We start from the raw sequence: 23,000 nt of genomic DNA, 5'->3' as shown, positions 1-23,000 counted from the left end.
AATCAGGTCCGTTCGCGGGCTTAATTGAACACGTGACCTTTAGGCGGGCGTGAATCAGGCAGGTGACCAATCAGGCTGGATGCCGCGAAACCGTCCACATTTCGCGCACCCTAAAAACTTGTGGAACGATTCGATTGATTTCGTAATGACGTCGGTGATATTTTATGGCACAGAAAGTACAGTTATCGATTTAATGACTAACAATGAATGAAAGTAATTTCGTATTGAGTCATCAAAAGAATCAATCTTGGTTGTAAAAGGAAACCGATCATTATGGTGAAACTTGTACGAAAGTTATTTCGAATTTCTTCCGTCAGTCAACAACAACAACAAAGAATGTCTTCATTCAAGACAACTCAATGGTTGTGTTGTTCCAACGTAATTAAAAATCGAACGATATCGTGGAAAAACATATTTATGTGCTGATAACGCTATCGTGTCGATTTTTATTGGTCATTTGCTTGTCTATTCGTAATTACTCGAGTGTTCAGTCGGTGGTGGTGAGCTGTACCGAGTGAGTGAGTACCTTTTGACTAATTTTTCCACCGTGTTGGTACTTGGGTTAGTGTGACAGTTCTGGGAGCACCCACAAGACGACAGTTTCGGTGTTAATCACGTCTTGGAAACGGTCAGAAGGTCGTCGATATGATTCCATTTCGCGTAGCGCAGCTACCGGCGCCATTTAAAAAATGGCGGGTCACGTGACCGTCCCGAATTTACGATCTTGCCATTATTTTTTTCTTTGTTCCCCGAGAGAGTCGTTTTTTCTAATAGAGCCATACGAAGATGATTGATGGGCAGCGTCAAATAAAATAACAACGTTGTCGTCCCGAAATCCAACACTAAATCACCGGTGCACCCGGTTAACCGGGTTCGGTGTGCCGAGGTTGAGGTTAATATTCACTCCGACCGCATCAATTTGACAGAATTAAAATATAACCGTCATTTGTAAAGTGCTAGAAATTTGATAGCCTCGTTTTAAACGGACATGTGAGAAATTAGTATTCTTGTCGGTCGGTTGTTTGTGATGATGATGCTCTCCACCATTGTGGCTTCGAGTTCTAAATGTCAGGCTCTCAGGTTCTCTGTTATTGTTTTACAGTTAGGAGGTAATTAATTTTTTTTTTCTAATTTGGAGTCGGTGCGGGGGCGGCTCGAGGCCATCACGGAAAGTGTATCGTGGAGCGGCGATTAAGAGGCAGATGGGTTTTGGTCGGTAATTGAATCTTTCAGGCTAATATGGGAATCTGAAGTGAAGCGAGAATAAAGTGGTGTGCGTGCGGTTTGCCGAATTTGGTCTAGGAAGTTTCATCGTTCTTGGATTTAAAAGATCAAATCGTTCCGTTTGACTTTCAAAGTATTTTTTATTTGTGACATTGGGAGTACGAAAATCAATTTTTTTTATGTAGGTCAATGGGCATTATATCGGGCGAATCACATGACATCACAATGACCGCAAATTGTGGAAAAAAAACAATAGTGTGATAAGAGTTTACTTCGGTCACAGATGATGAATGGTGACGTTGATTTTTTTTACTTCCAAAAATAAACTGCAAATTGTAAAAAAAAAATTCCCAGAAAAACTGCCAGTTGTTTACATTGTTTATTTCTCCTTTCAGAATTTATCATTGATTTTTTTTTTAGAAAACTATGACTGGAAATTTTAGAAATTGTTTTGCAGATTTGACATACATATTTCTATTTCTTACAAAATTCACACAGCAAAATGACTTTTACATTTTTTGTTTTGTTTTTTGAATTCTTCGTTGACTAAGAAAATCATTTCAGCCAAAACTCAAGATGCAATTTTTTTAATAGAATACCCAAACTATTTCATGTGGGTTCATATCGGGTGAATGAGATGGTTCCGAACGAAGTTTTTTTGTACCGGTCTTGTGAGACTCTTGAGATTAGTTCCCTTTTCAGCCTCGCGTCGAGGTGGGAATTGAATCTCGTTATCTCCTGGGCTTTTTATTTTTCTTTTGCCAAGTGGGACACTTAAATCACGGCCTTCAGGATGTTTGGACTGCAATTTAACAAAGTTAACTGGAGGTAATAAGCCGCCATAAATCTCATCGAGTTCAGTTATAGCATTCTACTGAATTGGAGCTTGTCAAGTCCGAAAGCCCACGTTCTAAATCAGGCGGCGATTATTGCGGTCCCTCAGAATCTGCACTCGTTGCGCCATTGGTCCGTCTTCTTCGACATATGACAATTAATTGGTACTCCTCCATCCAGAACGGCAGGAAACACGCCAAGATTAAACCATTACATCAGCGTGCAAATTAACCAAGTGTGTAATTTGCCACGAATTAACACGTTCGCAGACGAGGAGTCTGTTGACACACATCACGCCAGATGGACCACGGGCGAATCTTTTCCCAAAGGAGAAGAAAAATCGGACGTGTTATCCCCCATGGTGTTGGTAACTTACGTGGCCGGTCTTATATATTATCGCTAACTGCGGGTAATTGTGGCATGGAAGTTTTATGGTAGATGGGTTCTATTACGACGTGGGTGGGAGAATTTCATACTCGCACACACCATGTCGTACCACCGCGACTATATGTTTTATAAGCGGCGATTTATTTATGGACGTCCATAATGTTTTTCTAAAGGGACACTTTACATTAACGGGGAACACTTGTTGCCCAGTGCATTGTTACTGCAATTATTAAAGACGTAGAAGCAAACGGTTGATTTACGGTCGCCGTAAAAACACACGGAGATGGTCGGCGAGGATGGGCGAAATTGGGAAAAAACCGGTCGGGGATAATGGGATCGGATCGGAATGGGTCTACGGGGCCTAATGGGATCCCGACAATGATAACGGCGTTGATTTTACTGCAGATAGTTTGGAGTTTTTGCAGAAGTACCACTTCGGTACCATAGTAGATATGTAAATACCACTTTTCAGTGCAGATTCTTTTTTTTTAAATCTCATTTTAGGAATATAAAAATTTGCCAGATTCAGGTGGTCTCCGATAAATACGTGATATTTTCTTAAAATTTGGGCTAAAAACGAAATATGTATGTATATTCAGTATGTAATTAATTTTGCTTTGGTATTATGTAGGTATCGGTTGTTTTTTTAAATTTCACCTCGTAGTAGGCGTTGGAGAGTCGACTGTGAACGCACCACTCGTATAAAACGTAAGATTTAAACAGCTGATGCGTGATCCATAACCCAATGAAATCCTGGGCTGAGTAGGCGTTGGAAAAATTAAAGCGTTTAGAACAGTGTAAAGTTTGAATTTCCCGCCGTTTGACAAGAATCACATTTGTCTATGTTTAATCGGGACGTAATTGAACATATTTGTTTTCAGCAAAGGGTGCCCTTATATATTTGCTTCGAGAATAGGAATCGTTAAATTATTCTATTTTTAATGTAAAACATTGCAAAGAAAGAAAAAAAGAAAGTTTTTTTGGCTCTAAATTTTAGGTTAGCTGTCAACATGCTCCAATTAATCTACGCTTCAAAAAAGCACAACAATTGACGGTTTCCAACGCCTACCCTGCCCAGGATTTCATTTGAACGCGCCATATTATTTACTACTTCCCTTCACCTCTCCGTTGTTGTCGACGGCACTTGACGCGGTTTCCGGCTGAATCCGGGGCGAAACGTGCGGTCCCACGACCCGTCTCCACCTGTTGATTCGGTTCGCGCACGCCGTCCCCAAAAAACTCGTAGCGACGTCCCGGCCCGGACGATAAATCAAGCCCCGGACCGGGAGGAAGTGCGTGCCGTGTTTGCAACGTTCGAACGATGCACGCTGATGCATTGATGAGCCATAAAATGCGGATATTAAATTTTCTCCCGGCGCTTCGCGATAAATCACACTCGATCCCGACGTCCCAGAGACAATGTTAATTTATTCTCGGGGGCCCGTCGCTCTTGATAAATGGAGTGTCCGCGCCGCGTCCCGGACGATGGAGGCGGTGGTGGCGGCGGCGTTTTTTCCCCGCCGTAATCGGCCAGGTGAGCTGTCGCCGTTTGCATCGTGCGCGATTTATCGCTTTCGAACCAACAAAACGTCCGACTGGAGGTATTATAAATTCTAGAGACAAATTGTTGTGTGCAAGTGCGCCGTCATCCTCGAGACCAACAGAGAAACCTGTACGGCCGCAGTATTTCGTTATTTCCCGATAGGAATTAATCATAAGAGGAGATTTACGGCGTCGCCTTCGCGTGGGTCGCCATTTTTCCGGAAACAGGAACGGGCCGCGGACGGAGCCTTGAGGGACGTCCGCTCCGGAAAAATGGGACACCGGGGATCGGCAACAACTCATCGTAATGAAGTCATTAATTAACTCACCGCATCCAATTAGTATCTGTTGGCCGACTTGAATAGAAAAATATTTCATAGTTGAATGCGGGATGGATATTTTTTGCTCCGGTGCTGAATTCCCTCTCTTGGTGGATTCCTCCACTTGATAGCCGAGGCTAACGAATCGATTTAGATAGTGCGAGCCGTTCGGCTGATCTCCTAACCCTTTCAGTTGCAGGATGGTGCTGGTGCTGAACGGAGTGCTGCAGGAGGAATGCCCACCGGACACCCGCTCCCTCTATCACGCTCATCCCGTGTACAGGGAGACGGCGGCCCAGCTGTTGGCCATCCCCAACAAGGTCATCGGCCCCGTCGGACTCCTCTACGTCCAGCAGAGGGAGCTGGCGGCTACGGTTCCGCATGACAGTAAGTGATGGTCGAGGAGCAATGGGCGGGAGAGCTCATTTTTTGATCTGGTTCCAGAGAACGTCAGCATTTTGGGCTCGGACGACGTCACGACGTGTCTGATCGTGGTGGTGAGGCACTCCGGTGAGTCACATTTCCAACAACCCTAACTTTACTTCTTTACTACTTTTTCAAATGTTGTTACTCCGCCCGTGGTTGGAGTAGACAACCTGACAAATTGACGCAGCAAGAGGAATCGAGATCGCAGTTGCATTTTTAATCTTCTCCTTGCGCGTCGAGTGTAAATTGCACTTCTGGATCTCGCCGGGTCCAGTGTTTGTCACACAATTAGTGCATACTTGAGGCTAATAAAACTACTCTATTGTCCACACTAATCGCATTCAGATTACTCCCATTTAAAGTGTTTTTGACGCCGGACATGGCGTCAGTCAATCCCAATAAGGCGAAACCGGTTCGGGATCCATTTGATGAGTAATTAGGATTTCTTTTTAGACAGCAGCTCTATAGAATTCAGATCTAGACGTTTTGCGTGCCACACAATGAAACAGTTAATAACGGAAAATTGTATACGATGCGATAAAAAAAAAACATAATTATTTTATTAAATTGCTTCAGTGTGAGACTTTGCAGCATCTTGTAGTAAGAACGAGAATATGTTTCAGCAAATTATGTGCATATTAGTAAATAGTTCAAGTAGTGTGCTATTTTTAGCGTGGGGTTAAGGTAGAGGCACATATTTATTTTTACATTAGTATAAATAAATAGAAAAGATAACAATAATAATAATAACAATGACTGTTGCTGTGCCAACTGATTAGAGATTTTAATGCTAACATCTAATGTGAAGCAACGGCGAAAGAATCATCACAAATCAGCCAAAATTTTGCATAGGTAGATGTTTTACAGTTTCTCATCAAAACCTACTTTAAAAAAATTTACAGATTAGAAAATTTCAAACATGGACGATACTGAAAAAGAAGATATTTTTTGCAAAATTCTGTTTCAGATTAAATCTAAACTTGCCTAAAAATGCGAGAGAAAATAATCTCGAACGTGGAGCTTTTCTGATAAAAGTTTGTATAATTTGTTTCAAAATCAAAAATCCACCAACACTGCATTCTACCTCGAAAATACAACCGACAATGTCGACAACTTTTGTTTTTAGTGTGTTTGGAAGTGTCAAAAAAATGTGGGGTTATGAAATAAAACTGTTGACAGTCATTTTGGTCGTAGTTCATCGTGTTTATTAGTTAATATTTTCGAAGCATTTTTATAATTTGTGACAAACTGAAGATCAAATTTTGGCGGAAGGTTGGGCCAAATTCTCTTCTTTGTGGCAGAACAAACCTCCGCGTTAAAACAGCGTCGCGTATTTTTTTTCCAAATCAGGCCCACTTTCATAAATCGTGCGGACGTACTCATACCAGTTCGTTCACTTTCTCGCTATTTATGCAGGAACCGATTATTAGAAGCGCGTTTCCTCGATTTCCAATGCATTATGCAGACCGACAGACGTAATAACGTCAATTTCGAGGTGCCATCGTGAAACATTGCATCAGGCTCTAAATCAAGACGCTAATTTACGACGTTGCGACACCTCCCATTAAGCGCATTTGAATTTCATCTCTCGATCTGAAAGACATTTGCGCGGTTTCCGCGAGCGAGCGCAGCTTTTCCGGGCGATCGCCGCAAATTACACGTTTCGCCGCTTTTTCGTCCGCCTTCGGTAATTAATGGCCGCGGAGACAAAACGGCGAAAATTAATGACAGGGGGGGACCGTGGTGTTTTATGGCCGCGATCGCACGTTCGCAGACAACAATGTGGCCGAATTAAAAACCAATTTTGCGTTTGGCGTGCCGGTGTAATAACGAGTGTCCAAGCGTGGCCTTTTCGTCTCTTTTCTCTCCGGTTGTTCGTTCTTTTTTTTGGTCTTGGACGGCGTGAAGAGGCCTCGCAAGTACTAATTTCACGAAGCGTGGCCTGCAATTATACGTGTAAACCGCGCATTATGAGCTGAGACTCGTTCTTTCTCGTTATCGGAACGGACATCGGGCACTTGCCAAGGATGGATGAGGTGGTCGGGGTCTGCGCAGGGTTCCACCAGGAATCGGTCGTCGGTCAATTCGTCTCGATTGATTTTTCCGGTTGGAGGTGTCGGCGACGAGTGCAAATTGCGTCCAGGTGGAGAGGGGAGTCCATGTCTTCATTCGACTGGAAAAGAGGAGTTGGAATGTGGTATGTGACAGCTGACGGTTAAAGAATGAGGAAATGAACAGGATGATTTTTGTGGAAAACATTTTAGCTTCTTTCGCTTTCGTCAAGGAGCCAATCAAATTCGAAAATAACTGGTTGAAAATTTAAATAAGCCAAAAATAAGACAAGCTTTAGTTTTTAATATTCAGAAAGTATTTTAAAAACAGATTAAAAAAACTTTCAGTACAACATATTTGGCGCCATCTATCGACAAACTCGCAAAACATTCACTTTACTCACTAGTGAGAATAGTTATTTACGAACCAAGTGCGGGAAGACGATGTTCCCGCATGAGCGCATTTTTTAAAGCACGAGCGACGAAGGAGCGAGTGCCTTTAATTAAAGCGCGAATGAACGGAAGATGTCTTCATGCAAGTGGTTCGTTCAATATTTTTTGTACGAAAATTAAATTAAATTTTTTTGTTTTAATACATTAAACATAAACGAACATAAAACCAAGTAGGCAGTGATCTTTGGTTGTTGGAAACAATTGCTTCACTTGATATTTCAATTTTTGCAATAATTTGTGAATTTTGTAGGAACAATTTTCAACGATTATAAATCTTACCGTAATTTTTTAATGGAGGAAAACCCAGGGAAGTTGTATTTTATGACCTAAATTTTATTATTATCAAGACAGATTTTTTTTTGAATGCCTCAAAGGGCCAGTGTTTTTTGCAATTTTTACATTCGAGTCGACCGGGAAGCACTCGTTTCGGAGCGAGCGTTGAATGTTGGAAGCGTTGCTTTCAAGGCTATGAGTACAAAAAATATTTTTTCCTCACTAGTGATTGAATCGCCATCTTTGCTCACTATTTTCAGTGAGCAAAGACCACTGAAATTCAATTATCATGGAAAAAATAATTTTTTACTGATGCTACCATGTATGTATACAAATAATACCAACAGATACATTTTTTTAACTGTCCACTAAGAAGATACGTAGTAAATTTCAAATAAAGCGGATGGCGCAATTTTTTCCCATTTATGTATCCCATAGATCTGTTTAGAATTCTCAAAAAACTTATCGAAAATTGTCGAGCATTTTGCATCGACATTTTTTCGTGCAACATTAAAAAGATTAATTTATCGTCGTTCATTTCACTACGGTACAACCATACTGAAGGTGACCTGAGAGGTTCAAGTACAGTTGACGCTAATAAATTTCACATCCTTCTCTATCAATCAAAACACTGACACGACATAATCTGCCCATTTTACAACAAATACGATTTTTAATTTCTCTTACGTCGTTCTTACCAATTTTTCATTCGATCAACTGCAAATTATCTCGTTGCTCATCTAGGAGATTACTACCACAAAAAGTCTTGACCCGAAGCGGAGTAATGAATTTTTAAACTGTCTTCGATGACCGTGCATGACGAACCTGCGTCCAATAAATAAAACTGTCTGTGAGAGTTTTTTTTGTAGGCTGAAATTTATCAATTATCTTAATCGACGAATCGCGAGGTGTCCGTCGCTTTCAATTACACCAAAACGAATAAATCGCCTTTTAATATTGACAGGACGCAACGACAATGACTTATGGCCGAGGAGGCGACAAGGAGTAAAAGCACCGTTCTCGCGCAGCTCCCATGAACCACTCCGGACGAATTCCCCGCGTGATTTATGGCCGATCCGAGGAAGCGTTTCAAATTTGGAGAATCCCAAAACGGTTTAATCTGAAACACCGAACGACCGTAAATCACGGGATCGTCGGCGTTTTGATAAATATCGTAAATCGGTGCGGTGACGAAACTCCTGACAAGGCGACAAAAAATTTTTCGGTTATTTATGACCACTTCATTGAGATGATAAGTTTAACGGGTAGGCATTCGCGTATGGGCGTAGCGTCCACATCCGTCTTCGTGCAAGAGTTGAGCGCGCCGCAAGGTTCTCCAGAGGGTCCGCTGCTGCATTCGAAAAGAGAGATCAACGGGAGGGCGCCGAATCGGCGATATTTCAGCATTACAACGAAATTTACTGTTGAAAGTTTCACACCCGGCGAGAAGCTTACGGGCGTTGCGAGTGCGCCGTAACGTTTACTTAAGGCACTTTTTCACTTAACGGTGATATTTCAGGAAAAAGAAGACACCGTTTAAACTACAACAAATCTCGCGTTCGGTGCGGCTGCCGACTTGTCTCGGTAATTTTAACGAGCGGTTCTAGTGATGAACGGCCCAGGAAAATAACAATAAGCCGCACGAACGCACCTAAATCATAATTACCGGAGCGGGTGAGGCTTTCGGGTACAAAACAACGATCGTGCGCTCCGGGGAGGAGAAAATGAGGTGGCCGGTGAAGTTCTGCGAAAAGGCGCGAGGCCTGGGAGGAATAGTTATTTTCATGTGAGTAGCGCTGTCAAATTACTTTTCAGGTATGAGGCCGAAATTTGAAGAACGAGGCGTTAGCCGAGTGATGCAAAACAGGCCGAATATCTGAAAAGTGACAGCGCACGAATATTGAATAACGTTTTTCGTGTTCGTTTGGGCAAAATTTAAAAAAAAAATTAATTGATTGTAAATTTTGAGGTCATCTTTGACAGATGTCAAATTAAGTATATAACCGGGAAAGTTTATACACAAAGCCAAAAATTAGAAAATATTAAGTTTTTTATCCAACACAACCTTTTTTTAATAGAAGTGGGAAGATTAGGTATATTGCAGCGTCACTGTCTCTGTAAATAAAATTACATATTAAAAAAAAATAACTAACAACACTTGAGAATTAGGTGGCATTCATTACCTACTACAGTCATTGCGTAACTTAGGTGACCAGTTAAGAGTCATAAACCGTCACCATGCTGAAATGTCCACATTTTACAATGATTTATATAAAATTAGTGAATACAGTGGTGAAAGTAATAATACAACTGCACTGTCAAGTATTTTACGAAAAATAATTTTTGTATTTTCTATATTTCTGAAGCAAATAAACAAAGTTTGGTTAAGTGCAAGTGTACCTATGTATGTAAAGATGAAATAAAGTTCTCCTGCAAGATAATAGTTATTTATGGTATAAGTAGTATGTATAAAGTTACGACACGAATATCGTATAATCTTTTATTTACTATTAATTATTATCGTAAGAAATAATTATCAAACGAGAAAAAAAAGTATTGCACAAGTCAAAGTAGATAGTAAACTGGAGATAGGTATTTTTTATCTGTCACTCTTCTATGATCACTGCCAAAAGGCACACAAGGTAAAGTACACAATATAGACCAAGAAAGTATTTCCTCAGACATCGAGATTACGGTAAATGCTGCTGTTGCAAATTTACTATCGGTGAAGTCACGACAAAAATACAAATTTTAACCTTGCATGACACTCTGTCGCACTAGTATGGTAAAGTATGTCATTATGACATTCAAATGAATATCATTATATGGTTTGACATTATGTATTGACAAGCAGATAATAATTTCACGCTGTGAAAAAAATTCCCACACTAAAAAACGACTGTGCGATCCAAAAAATCGAGTAAGTTCACTTGGTAGCACTAATTTAAATATTACTGTTGTCAAAGAAACATATGTAAAGTCGTCTGACTAAGAGAAAAACTTGACGTCTCTCACATACAGTAATATTTGAGGGCTGCCAACTGAACTAGGATATACAGTGTGATTGAAAAAGAATGAGGACAATTTGAATTTGGCGCCTAGTGAATAATTTGTCATGTTGGTAACAAGTATTGACAGCAAAAATAAAGCTTGATATGATCATGGGCGTATCTACTGGGGAATTGCAAATTGGTGACAATTGACAAACGAAATCAAGACAATGGGTTTGACCCTGGTTTGACGGAAACCTATGGATAAATCTTGACAGCGATGCTCTTCTGAAGCAAAACTGCCACACACAAAACACGAAACGCACTATAATTTATGGCGCCAAATTCAACTTGTCCTCACCATTTTCCAATCACACTGTAGTCATGGCATATTCGATTCTTTTTTTCGATCGTTCGGTACTTTTTTTGAGGGCGGTCCAAAAAACAACTATGCTGTTTAAACACCGGTACGACAATTTTATTTGCTGTTAACATCCACCAACGTTCTTTTTTCACGTTTTTTACTTGAGAAGATTTATTTATGACTACATTATTTTGTCTGCCGACTCAGACTTCCTTTGTAGGATTGCCAAATATATGAAATGTAATTCTTTAAATCACTTTTTATCCGTTTTAAGGTAAAAAAAGACCTTTCGCCAGTAGCTGTATTAACACGTAATGTTATTAAAGTGCAACAAGTTTGTTCCGCACTGTTTGACCCGGTGAGGTCGAATGTTTTTGAATAAAGACTTGTTAATAATAATAACAATTTATTAACGTTTTACCAGCTCACTCCGTTCGAAGTGTGCTGGTTGAGGTACAGATCTCGAATGTTGGTAAAAGGTGTACAGGCTTAAGCTAAATTTACAATTGCAAGGGGGGAGGTAACGGCCCTTTCAGGTAGAATTTCTAGGATTATACACGCACAACAAAATCCAACACCTTTTGATGTGTTTGCTAATCTCTCGGTGCAACTGTTTATTTTATGTTTTTGTATTTCATGAGTGTCATCACAGAAATATTCATTATGATTTTCTCGGTAAGATTCGCCATCATTGTCGAGTTACTAAAAGAATAATTTTAAAATGTTATTGATGGACCGATCAACACTTCTTGGAATTTTTAGTTTACTCATAAGTGTGTCACATACAACATTAAATGTGTTTACAATAAAATTCTCCTGTTCTGAACAATGAACTTCATCTAAGACTCTTCCATCTGAAAAGTTCACGACTCCTGAATAATTCACTCTGCTACACAATAATCATTTTTGCTTCAGCTTGGATGACACCAAAATGCATCTTAAGTCTCCTAAGCACATTTTATTTTTTAATTTTGGTTCCAGGATCGGGCGCCGTAGCTCTGGCCCACTTGGACGGCTCCGGGACCGACGAGGCCGTCTGCACCATGGTGCAGCGCGTCCAGGAGCTCGCCCTTGGCTACCCCGAGGGCCGGATCGAGCTCCAGCTGATCGGAGGCTTCAGCGACGCCAGACACTACTCCGAGGAGCTCTTCTACAACGTGATGAGTGAGTCCGAAATAAATTCTCGCGATTATCTTCGTCTCAGTCCCGGGTCTAGACCTTGGATTTATGCGTTTCGGTCGAGATAGACGCCGCTTATCTAAGAGATTTTTTCGATTTTAGTCCTAAAAATAACAAATCGTCGTTCACTCGAACGACTGGCTTATCGGCCGTGTTTGTATCCTTTTGTTAGATATTTAGCAATAAATCACGATTATAACGTCAACAAGCGGTATCATAAATTCATTATTATTTAAATGATACGTCGCTGACTTCACAAATATGTCTTTGTTGTTGCCACGGCGAAAACGAGCGCGCCGGTTTAAGTCCAGTCCAGTTTTGAAAATGCGGCTCGTGTCCGTCACGTGCCAGCACACGTGACGGGGCAGCTTGATCGATCTCCGTCAAGAAATGTTTTTGATTGGTTCGTCTCGAGGTGACAGCGACTTATTGTTGCAGCGTCGTTCCACAAGCACCCCGTGGAGATCGACTTGACCCTCGCCTGCGTCGGCGAACTGAACACGACAATCAGGGGAGGCATCCACTGGCCGATCATCTACGGGATAGGAGTGAACACCAAGACCGGAGAGATATTCCCGGCGACGTTTCCGGACAAGGGACCGGACCAGGCCCTCAGGTGCTCCAGATACCTGACCGGAGTCTCACAAGTACTGTGCCCCGCCCCTCGGTACCGCTTTTGACCGTTGCCTTCCAGGTTTTGGACATCTACGACTGCAGCTTGGGCCTGTTGAGGATCGGCCCGTTCAACTACGAACCCTTGCGAGGGGTGGACTTGTGGCTGGAGCAGAGCGACGATTTCATCTTGCAGCACTTGTCGACGTCCCCCGACGTGGAGCCGCCCCATTTTGTGATGCAGGTGAGTACAGAGGCGGCGTCGACGCGTGTGACGATTTTTTCGCAGGTTAGGGCCACGCTGAAGTACATCCAGGATAACCAGTTCCCCGCTGTGACGGTGTTCAGAGACAACCGCCCCCACTATTTCCGGAGAGATGAGCATTCCGGGATCTGGACGCCGGTCAGATATTGAAACGACGAAGAGAGAGAGAGAGTTGTTTAGATATATTTTTACAAATTAATATAGTTCTATTTTAATCTTAGTAAGATTAATACACACTGCAAGTGAACTTAAGATGAGTTGTACGTTTTTTGTAAATATGTTAGAGAAATTCCGACGTGTTTTCTTCTCCAAGATGCTTTCTAGTTAATGTTTATGGATATATTTTGTGATTGATTGATTGATTTATTATCGAATATTATGATTTGTTACTGTACTGTAATTGTTAGTTTTACTGCCAGTGGATGCATAAATTTAACTTGAAATAGTTTTTGTTAAAAAATAAGACACTATTACATTATTTAAGTTTGTTAATTGGGTTGTTGAATAATAAATACTTATTGCTATTGCTTAACCCACTTTCTTCTGTTTCTTCACAAATTTACATTTCATCGCAAAAGTCGGCTGGAACAGCACACAAGAAGTTTTATTTTTTCGGTTTATTTATTTTACAAACATCCAACCTGTACACGCGGTCTGTTTGTACAGCTTTTCCATAACTCGACGGGTATAATAAAGCTTTTTGTTTGTTTGGTAAATAGCAAAATGATTGGAAAAGTAAACATCACATCGAATTCGATGTTCATCAAATATTTTTCATAAAATTGCGTGTTCCAAAGGTTTGTTGGAATCGATCGGGCATTAATAACCCGAAACGTTAAAATTCATTTTTACGCGAAAAAAAGTGCTAACGCAAAAGCGTGTTGATCATGATGCAATATTGATAGATCATAAACAGATAAAATTGATGTGGAAGCTGTATACAAAGAAAAGAGCGGTAGATATAAAGAACGGATCTTAACATGATAAAAAAGATTTCATCTTTGTACCTACTTTGAGGTTATTTTGAAAATACGTCACTCTGGCAACCGAAAGTAATGACGGATGTTCAAGTTCGTATTTTCCCGCCTTTTGGTGCATCACGTACAAAACCGAAGTGAACCGACCTGCTACTTTTTGGATGTGTTGGTTGTCACCACTGGAACCAATCCACGGACCAATCTGTACGATGTCTCAAGTGAAATATACTGAAATTAAATTGAACTTGTAAAGAAAATACCACAACTTTGAGATACCATTACATCAGGGCAGTTTCTTAATTCAGTTTGACAAGTGACAGATAAAGAAGAGACAAGGCCGTTCATTTCTTTTTGTCAAGACCCTCTACGGTCAAGGCGGAAAAATTTAAATTTGAAATTTGGTACAAACAAAATGTAAACTCGGTACAGGTTGCAAAGACACACTTGTCATTTGCAACAGCACTTTTATGGCATTAGTCATTTGAAATTACTTTAAAACTGTACTTATATGGAAAATATTCAACCCAAACTATGATTTTCTGGTCCCTTTGTGCCTTTATTTGGTTCAGAAATATGAAAAAAATGCTGTTGCAAATGACAAGTGTGTCTTTGCAACCTGTACCGAGTTTATCTAAAAACTAAGTATTATGTACACTTCTGTTCACTGAAAAAGCATACACTTACATTTTGCTTGGTAATAGTTATTTATGTGACAAGCTTGGTAAATTAATCTTTACGGGCGCGCTGGCACTTGTTGGACGAGCGACGTAAGGAGCGAGTCCCATAAGCCAGTAAGCCCAGTAAAGATTAATTGCTAAGCGAGTTGCATACAAACTTTTATTTCCACCTTCAGCCTTTAAATTTCGTTTTTTAATTGTTATTTATGTTTATAAAATTTTGTAAGGAAAGGCGGTGGGGCAATTATACCTACGTCGTCATGGTGTTGAGATAAACAACAAAAATACTGTCAGAAGTTTTGTGAAATTTGTTGCAAAAAGAAAGAAAAGAAAGAATGGCTTTAATGCCCGATGAAGACTTTGAAGGCGATTTTCTTGAAATGCAAGAAAATAATCACGGAATTACCAACGCTGCAAGTGCGGCTCTCTACTGATTCGATCCCAGGAGCGATATGAAAATACTTCCGAAACGGATCAAAATGCATTATTAACGTATGTAATTGCAACAATTGATAGTTCAATTTGTTTGTGTTTGTAATAAACATAGTTTTGATTATTTATTTTTTGATGAGACTTGTAATAACTATTACAGGTCTCTTCTACGTGCCTGTTAAATATTACAGGGCTCTGCCTGTAATTACCCATTTACTTAGTTACCACAAATACCTATAAAGTGTCATTTACTTAGAAGGTGGAAATAAATCAGATTTACGAGTACCTGATGTCACTGTCATTGTCAAGGGCAGATAATTGAAATAATTCGATTTCAATCGAAGTAAAAGTGCACTTAATGCCGCCTCTAATGTTACTGTTATCAACATTATAGGTATTATTCTTTATTTTCAAGGTGTATTGTGGGTTCTTTTAAGTCTGGTATAATCAAAATTCGTTTGTAAATTCTTACCTGATAACTTAATATGGGTAAACATGGAAACCAACATCAAATAAATTTCACACAGCCAAAAAATCGCAAAAATCTCTCTCAAGACTTATATGCTTTTTCCGTGAACAGAAGTGTATAAAAAGATAAAAATATGGGTTGCTTTTATCAACTCTGGAAAAACAAACACACTTAATTCGTAATGTAATAATTAAACAAGAGTAAAAACCGATAATTGGAAACCGACAGTTATTAGTTTTGCTTTGTTTTTTAATTAATGTGTTTGTGTGTGGATGTAGTAATTCCATTTGTACGACTCTTTGATGTTTTTAATTCAGTAAATGTCATTACTTTCCTGATAGTTATCAATCACTCATTGATTTTTCACAGATATTAATAAAATATGTCACAATTTCCTCTTTTCACTTTTTCAGTATTTACAGATATCTTTAATACATTGAGAAGTGCAACTAACAGATGGCGCTATTTTTGTGATTTTATTAAAAACAATGCAGGTCACGTCATTCAATAGATTTCTGTTGTTTTTTTCGAATATAAATTTAAAAATGAATAATGTAGAATTTTTTTAAAATATAAATAAAAAAAATAAAAAATTCATGTAAAATATACAATTCATCTAGTGTTCCGTATCTGCTAGTACTGAGAAGTGTTGTGTCACGAAGCAGAGTGGCGCAGTGGAAGCGTGCTGGGCCCATAACCCAGAGGTCCGTGGATCGAAACCACGCTCTGCTAACTACATTTTTTAATTCTTTTTTAAAATTTATTTTAATCAATAAATCGTAATGCACCCTTATAGCTCGCTGAACGACGTCATCAACTCAAAATTAATTAAGAAACTCGTTACAATCCTTTAATCTCGGCGTACTGAAATTGCTAATTAGGGTAAAGGAAATCGACTTTAATAAAAGAATTCTGTCAACAGCAGCCTATTTTAATTTATTTCAGTCGGCGAGTCACGTTTACGCCATTTTATCACTTAGGTAGTCGTGACCCCGACGGGAACACTTTCACGTCGGATGTAAAAATCGTTCCGCGAAAAATATTTTCCGTGTCTTAATTAGGATTTATGATTCCCCGACCGGAAATAACGTAAAGAATTTTCAGACGTTTGTCTGTTCGAGTTTCGAGTTTCGGCGGAGCAACATGCAACCCCACCCACCTGAATTACGAGTATTTCAATCGATGAAAGCTCCATTTCAGCAATTTTAACAAATGGCGTCTTTAATGATCCCTCTTATTACGTAGAGTTATTGTGATGACAAAGCCCCCCAATTTCGGGTGCGCTTAATAAGAGCCACGAGAAGAAGCCAAAAATTCACCAAAGCGGCTAATTAAGGGGGCACTTATGCTTTGGCGCTGCCAAGGAGTCCAAGGACAAGGTTTATTTTCTTCGGAAATTTATCACGAATGAAGTGTAGAATTACGCAGGAGCGTAGTCAAGCTTTCAACGTGATAGAAAATTTTGCGAAATATTTTCTTTCAAATTTTTGCAGATTACAGAGAGTTAAACAAAATGAAGTAATTTTCTGCCGCCTCCATCATTTCATGTTTTGGGGTAGTTTCTTGCATTCGACCCGTTACCATTAAGCTTACAAAAAATAGTTCTTGGATTTTATCCAGCTGGAACAATAATAAATGGTATCGCTACTGCTATTGAAAAAATATTCCCGGGTCTCCACCGTTTTCAATTTTTTTAAACTCATGTTCGAAACAGATTTACGCATTTTTTTGCATTCGAATCATCATTGTTAAATATACAATACACAGCTATTAGATTTGATTTACCTTAAAGGATAACAGAAATATCGCCACTTTTAGTGAGAGAATACTCCGTCGCCTCCACCATTTTGACATGATGACACGATGATACAGGACTTGCTAACCCACATTTCAGCTTTATTTATTATTGCAGCCCCTTCCTGTTTTTGTCAATTCCTTGCAACAAGCAATTACGCGTGTGCCGTTTTGCTCTTGTCCAATCGAAGTTTTTCTTTTGTCCGTCTACGAAGTCCATTAAAGCCCGCGGCGAAAAAATTCCAAATAATTAAGCTCTCCAGCGGGGCAAAAGCTCGCCGGTTCATTGTACTGTCTGGCATTCTCGTTTCGCTCCGGTCTGTGTGTCAGGAACTGTCCGACAACGTCGGGGATTAATTTGTTTTTCTTATTTTCGCGCGCCTCGCCAGATTATTCCGGATAACAAACCGGAAGGAACTTATCAAAACTCTATTTATCAGAGTTGCCCGGAAATTGTGTGCGCCTTCGAGGGCTCCAACTTTCGACCGATTCGGATTAAATTGGGATTTGGGAAAATTTAAATCGAGTTCAAGAGGTGATTGCGGCATAAATGCAGAAGCCATTCCAATTTTTTCCTAATTAAACAAGCTAATAACAAAAAAATTCACTCTTTTTTCTTGCCTGATTGTTAAATCCGGGATAAAATTACCTTCCCCTCGTTGCCAAACAACAAACCGATTGTTTGCTGCGAATTCTCTCCCAGAAACTTTTCAGGAAATTTAACTTCGCTTTTCGGAAATTCTAAGCAATTCCGATTATGTGCAACGTGAAACTTCGATAAACCGATTTAATTCGGTTTTGTCGAGCTTGTAACCGCTCGAAGTTTAATCATGTATTAATCGGAGCTTGCAGATTCTGGTTTTGACAACCACATCACCGACGCTTAACACCGGGGGCAGGCGTTTCTTTTCTCTCTCTGCGGATAAGAGAGGGAATCAGATTTGCGGAATTGGAATAATTGGATTGTTGGTACACGGTGCTGCTCGACGGACGACGGAAATACAGTAATGGAGTCGTGTACTCGTTAACGAGAGGGGCTCACGACAGTGGCCCAAAGTCTCTCAAGGCTCGACAAAAATATTACGGAAAAATGTTGATCCTGAGCTTGGCGGAGGTGAAAAATGGAAAATGAGTGTTTTTATATTTTACGTGCTGAAAGCGTGGCTCTCGAGCTCAAGAATCAAAGAATGTTGTTTTACTTTTTACTCGTTGCTTGCTCAAACAACCGAAGAAGCTTAGCTTGATGACTCAATGAAACAAGCAAGTGCACACAAGTTTTGATAACAAGATCAGGACTGACACTTCTAGTCCGTTTTAGAGAAATTCGCAAAAAAACAAAAAAACTCACCGCAATTTCGTTCGGATTAGCGACAAAATTTTTTTTCGAAAAAACCATGTCCCTTCTATGGAATTTGCACCCCGAAAAAACATTTAAACGGCCATAGCTCTCTTATTAAACATAATATGACAATGCATTCTACATCGCTGAATTCCTCTTTTCAATGCGCTTCTTTTGAGCCGAAAAAAATTTACCTAGCTTTTTTCGTTTAAGAGAAATTAAAAAAACAAGAAAAAATTTCCGGAAATAATCAATGCACTTGGGATATCGAGCGTTCAAATGAAATCCTGGGCTGAGTAGGCGTTGGAAAAATTAAACCGTTTAGAACAGTGTAAAGTTTGAATTTCCCGCCGTTTGACACGAATGACATTTGTTTGTTTAATCGGGACATAATTGAACATGTTTGTTTTCAGCAAAGGGTGCCCTTAGATATTTGCTTCGAGAATAGGAATCGTTACGTTATTCTATTTTTGATGTAAAACATTGCAAAGAAAGAAAAAAAAGAAAAAAATTTTGGCTCTAAATTTTAGGTTAGCTGTCAACATGCTCCAATTAATCTACGCTTTAAAAAAGCACAACAATTGACGGTTTTCAACGCCTTCCCAGCCCAGGGTTTCACGATATAAGTGAGAGTTTTTATCGGAACAGTTATCCTTCTCCGAACGCATTCTTTCCTCAGCTGCCCCCATTGTGCCCCCCGCACGTAAATAAAGCTCCGCGTGTGTTTGTCATGTCGTATCGCCGCTCCCATTGAATTTTAAAGCCCGGCCGAAAATCCATCACTCCGAAAGTATCGTCCAAATGGCCCAATTTTTGCAGCGTAAATACACACCGTCAGCCATTGTTGCGGCCGCCCCCATTTTTTATTCGCTCGCTGTATTTCTATTTATTCCGTCCCCCATAGAAAAGGAGGTGTGAGCCGGGTGATAAAAGCCAATAATTCTGAAACCTAGCCACTGTGCGACGTTATTAACGCTTGGACGAGTCCTGCGAGGTCGTGCTGGCCGGAGACTCGCCAGATCATGACCGATCAAGTTTTAATCAGCCCGACCGGTCCTATTTATTATTTATTTGCCGAGCAAATAGAGAGGAAATGTTTGTCTAGCAGTGCAAATAGGAAGTCGACATTGAATCAATAGACAGGATAATGGCTTTTTTCGCCGCTTTGTAGAGACGTCGAAGGACTGCATCCTGCCAGTCCACCTTCCACTTTCCTACTGACCTTGATTTATTTTTGTCGAGCACGTGACTCGACGCTTCCTCCAGGACTGCTTTCTTTTACCAAAATTGTCGACTAATTAGACGGTCGGAAAACCTCCACGCAGGCATGAATTTCTACCCTTGGGGCGCAGCCCGAGCCCTCTTTGTGCCACTATCACGTGGCAAATTCCGCCTCAAAGAACTCCTCTTTCGGAAACTGTATCCTAAAGCCATTTAGACTGTGATGAATGCACGAAATCCATCACTTGCCACCTATACCGTCAAACAATCGATTTGATTATGAGAGTCACAGTCTCACGCATTGCCGAAACTGATACTTTTAGGGGAAACTTGACTGCAAACTTAAACAGAGACCGGGATGATTATCCTATCGGAGCGGAGGAGACGCCGTAAAAGGAAGAAACGTGAAAAATCGTCTTAAGCGGGAGTTCGCCCTAAGAGGTAAAAGAAACCGTCTTATCATATTAGGATGAGACTTGGACTAATTAGTTCGGAGGGATTCGGGGCTCGACGTCGGGGGAAATATAAAACTGGGCCAATTAAACGTGGCTCTTCTGCCAATATCTAAACAGTCCCGTTCGGGCGTGAATTTAATTGAAATCGTCATTATATCACGACTTGCAGACTTGTGTACTGTTCCTAATTAAATTACGAAACGACTCGGAGAAATAATAACGGAAGTTTAAGCTTTGAAGTGGAGGAGACACGTTTCTTGTGACGGAGGATGCACTGAGGGACGTCGTCACGTGGCATAGGTCAAGGGCGGGGAAACCCGCACCGGTGTCCAGGTCTAGTTCAGAGAGATTCTTTGCACAGCCTGCTAACTCTCCTGTGAAAAATTCACGATGACTTCTTGTGGCCAAAGGGAAGAAAATGAACATACACAAACGAGAGAAAAATGTCAGAGAATGAAATACAAAGTAAATGTAGATAACACAGTAATTTATAATAACCCTGTATATATATTTTAATTTTATACAACATAGTCAACATGCCCGACATTACATTTGTCAAATTTAATCAAAATTATCATGTGAAATAAAAAAACACAAATTAAAAAACTATGGGGGACATGTATTGTTGGTTGCATCCACAAATTTTGTTCATTATTATTATTACTCGTGAATCACCTTGTATTTATATTCTAAGTAATAAATGCTGAGACAGCTTTACTGTATGAGACGCTAGGTGAAATTTCTTCTGCTTGTTTTTGATAGTAAACTTAAATTGCAGCGTTCTAGATCATAAAAATGCTGACTGCTGGAGAAATCTAGTAAGTATACGACTATATCACTGTATCTTTGCTTTTTGCGAATTTCTTTCATAGAATTTGTCATTGTATATTGAATGGAAAATACTACAAGAATAAAAAAAAATATAACCCATTCAAATGTATTCAATTTTCAATAAGAATGAACACGTCAAACGATCGCTAAAATTGCCTTTTACAGAATGCGTAGCAATTCAACGGGAAACTGCATTTCTTACGAATTATTCAAGCTCTCTCGACTTTGTCACGTCTTTCATTTGTCTAGTTTCTAATTAGATACTTTTCACGGAAGCTCCAAAACCTCAACTCACACAATTGGTCGTTCCGTTTGTGAACATTTTTCGACACACAGAATTCCAACCGAGTCGGTGTCGATCCATTCCGTCGTCGCTTTGATGAATATTTGAAGCGGGGACGGTCGCCTTCCTCTTTAATTTTTGTGAACAAAGCCACGTACAGCTTTTTGTCTGTCCCATAAAAGCATTGAAATATTCCCGCCTTGATTGACAGCGATTTGAGCGGAACAGTTTATCACTTGATGAAAAAAGAAAATGAAAGAGCCGCCGGAAACGATCCGGCCAGGACCGGACCGCGACACCCTCAACCAAAATCGATAAACCGACAAGCGGACCAGATTTCATTACCATTGAAACGTCCATCTGTGTGTACACTTCCCAGACCCGTGTATTAACACACAAATGCAGGATCATGGAGAGTATCAATTTTGCAGAGCCGCCCCCGGAGCTGTGTGCATTCCCCGCAACACAAAGTAGCCCAGCATCTGATTAAACAGACGTTCATTGTCCGCTCCGGTGGAATCTTCTGATCGCATGCAAACAACCCCATCGGAATGTATGCAATTACGCCGTTCTTGGTCGGCGACGGCAAAAAACCGCCGCAATTGAAATTCGAAGTACAATTTTGGCGAATTCGATTTCCGACGAGTCTACCGTGAAGTTTCCAGATGCAATTCGTGGCAAGTGGCGGAAGTTGGCACGTCAACAGATGCCGGGAACTGGTGGTAGTTTTGGAAGAGAAGACGCACAAAACGACGATTTGTCGGGTGGAGACGTGCAACACTTGATAGAGCGGAAGGCCCGAAGGAGGTGAAAAGGCTGCGCTTGAGTGAGATCCTGAACGATATGTAGTGCGTTTATAAAATGAAAAGCAGTTTCAACTCAGCAAAAAGTTTAAGAACTGATCAAATGGAAATCAGTGCCGAACAAAATACCTATTTTCGAAAGCTCTTAATGGATCAAGTTGTCAAGATTCTTAACATAATTATGAGGAGATTGTCGATACGTTCCTAGTCTCTACATATAAAGTGACTGCCAAAGAAACAGCTATTTAAGCAACATGTGTATGAGGCTCTACTTTTTTGACAAATGGGATGTTTACACGCACGAGCACAGCGAATGTTATAATCCTAAAAGGATTTTTTTACGCGCAAACATTTTGTTAAAAAATCGTTTGTTAACAATCAAAATTCTGAAAATACGAATGGAAGAAAGAAAATCTCTACTGATGATTTAAATTAGTAGAAATGATTTTCTCTTTCATTATTTAAAATATTTTCACTTTTGTCCTTACGAAATAAAGTATTGCGATTTGCAGAAATAAGAAAAGATAAATTTTGACTGAGAAGTTTTCTTAGAGTTCAGGTTCAGTCGAATTTTTTGCGGAGCGAGCGAAAAACCATCAACTGTACGTCACTTCTTGTCAATTTTAAATTTTCTTTGTACGTTGTGTTGTGACCTGACTGACCTCAGTGCAGAGCTGCAGGAGAAACTGTCTATATAAATACAGGATATTTCACGAGTGATAATGAGCCTGACGTAATTTAAAATGCAACCCACATTACATTTCCGAAAAAAGCTGGCTACTGTCATTAAAATGTCCGG

General features: G+C 40.0%; 1 protein-coding gene and 1 non-coding gene across 3 annotated transcripts; both read left to right on the top strand.

Moving 5' to 3' along the window:
- The first annotated feature begins 4,500 nt into the window (after positions 1–4,500).
- Ntan1 (N-terminal amidohydrolase 1) lies at positions 4,501–13,452 on the top strand. 2 transcript variants are annotated; one of them, XM_069061828.1, is made up of 6 exons: positions 4,501–4,694; positions 4,752–4,817; positions 11,846–12,028; positions 12,482–12,690; positions 12,738–12,899; positions 12,945–13,452. In XM_069061828.1, exons 1-6 carry the CDS (start codon positions 4,508–4,510, stop codon positions 13,068–13,070), a joined length of 933 nt encoding a protein of 310 aa, XP_068917929.1. In that variant the 5' UTR covers positions 4,501–4,507; the 3' UTR covers positions 13,071–13,452. The 2 variants fall into 2 exon arrangements, with proteins under 2 accessions (XP_068917929.1, XP_068917930.1); XM_069061829.1 differs by lacking the exons at positions 4,501–4,694; positions 4,752–4,817 and adding an exon at positions 6,750–6,930.
- A 2,683-nt stretch (positions 13,453–16,135) lies between these two features.
- TRNAM-CAU (transfer RNA methionine (anticodon CAU)) lies at positions 16,136–16,207 on the top strand. The gene has a single exon. It is a non-coding gene; the product is annotated as a tRNA-Met (tRNA).
- The last annotated feature ends 6,793 nt before the right edge of the window (positions 16,208–23,000 follow it).

Source organism: Tenebrio molitor, chromosome 1 (assembly GCF_963966145.1).
Source record: "Tenebrio molitor chromosome 1, icTenMoli1.1, whole genome shotgun sequence".
NCBI lineage: Eukaryota > Metazoa > Arthropoda > Insecta > Coleoptera > Tenebrionidae > Tenebrio > Tenebrio molitor.
Note: the sequence above shows the minus strand (reverse complement) of the source record. Positions and strands in the feature narration are given on the sequence as shown.

Excerpts from the sequence above, each read along its gene's own strand:
- Ntan1 (XM_069061828.1), top strand. The coding sequence starts at position 4,508 with ATGGTGCTGGTGCTGAACGGAGTGCTGCAGGAGGAATGCCCACCGGAC. Across the intron at positions 12,029-12,481 it reads GCTCTTCTACAACGTGATGA|CGTCGTTCCACAAGCACCCC; the intron begins GTGAGTCCGAAA and ends TTATTGTTGCAG. Across the intron at positions 12,900-12,944 it reads CGCCCCATTTTGTGATGCAG|GTTAGGGCCACGCTGAAGTA; the intron begins GTGAGTACAGAG and ends ATTTTTTCGCAG.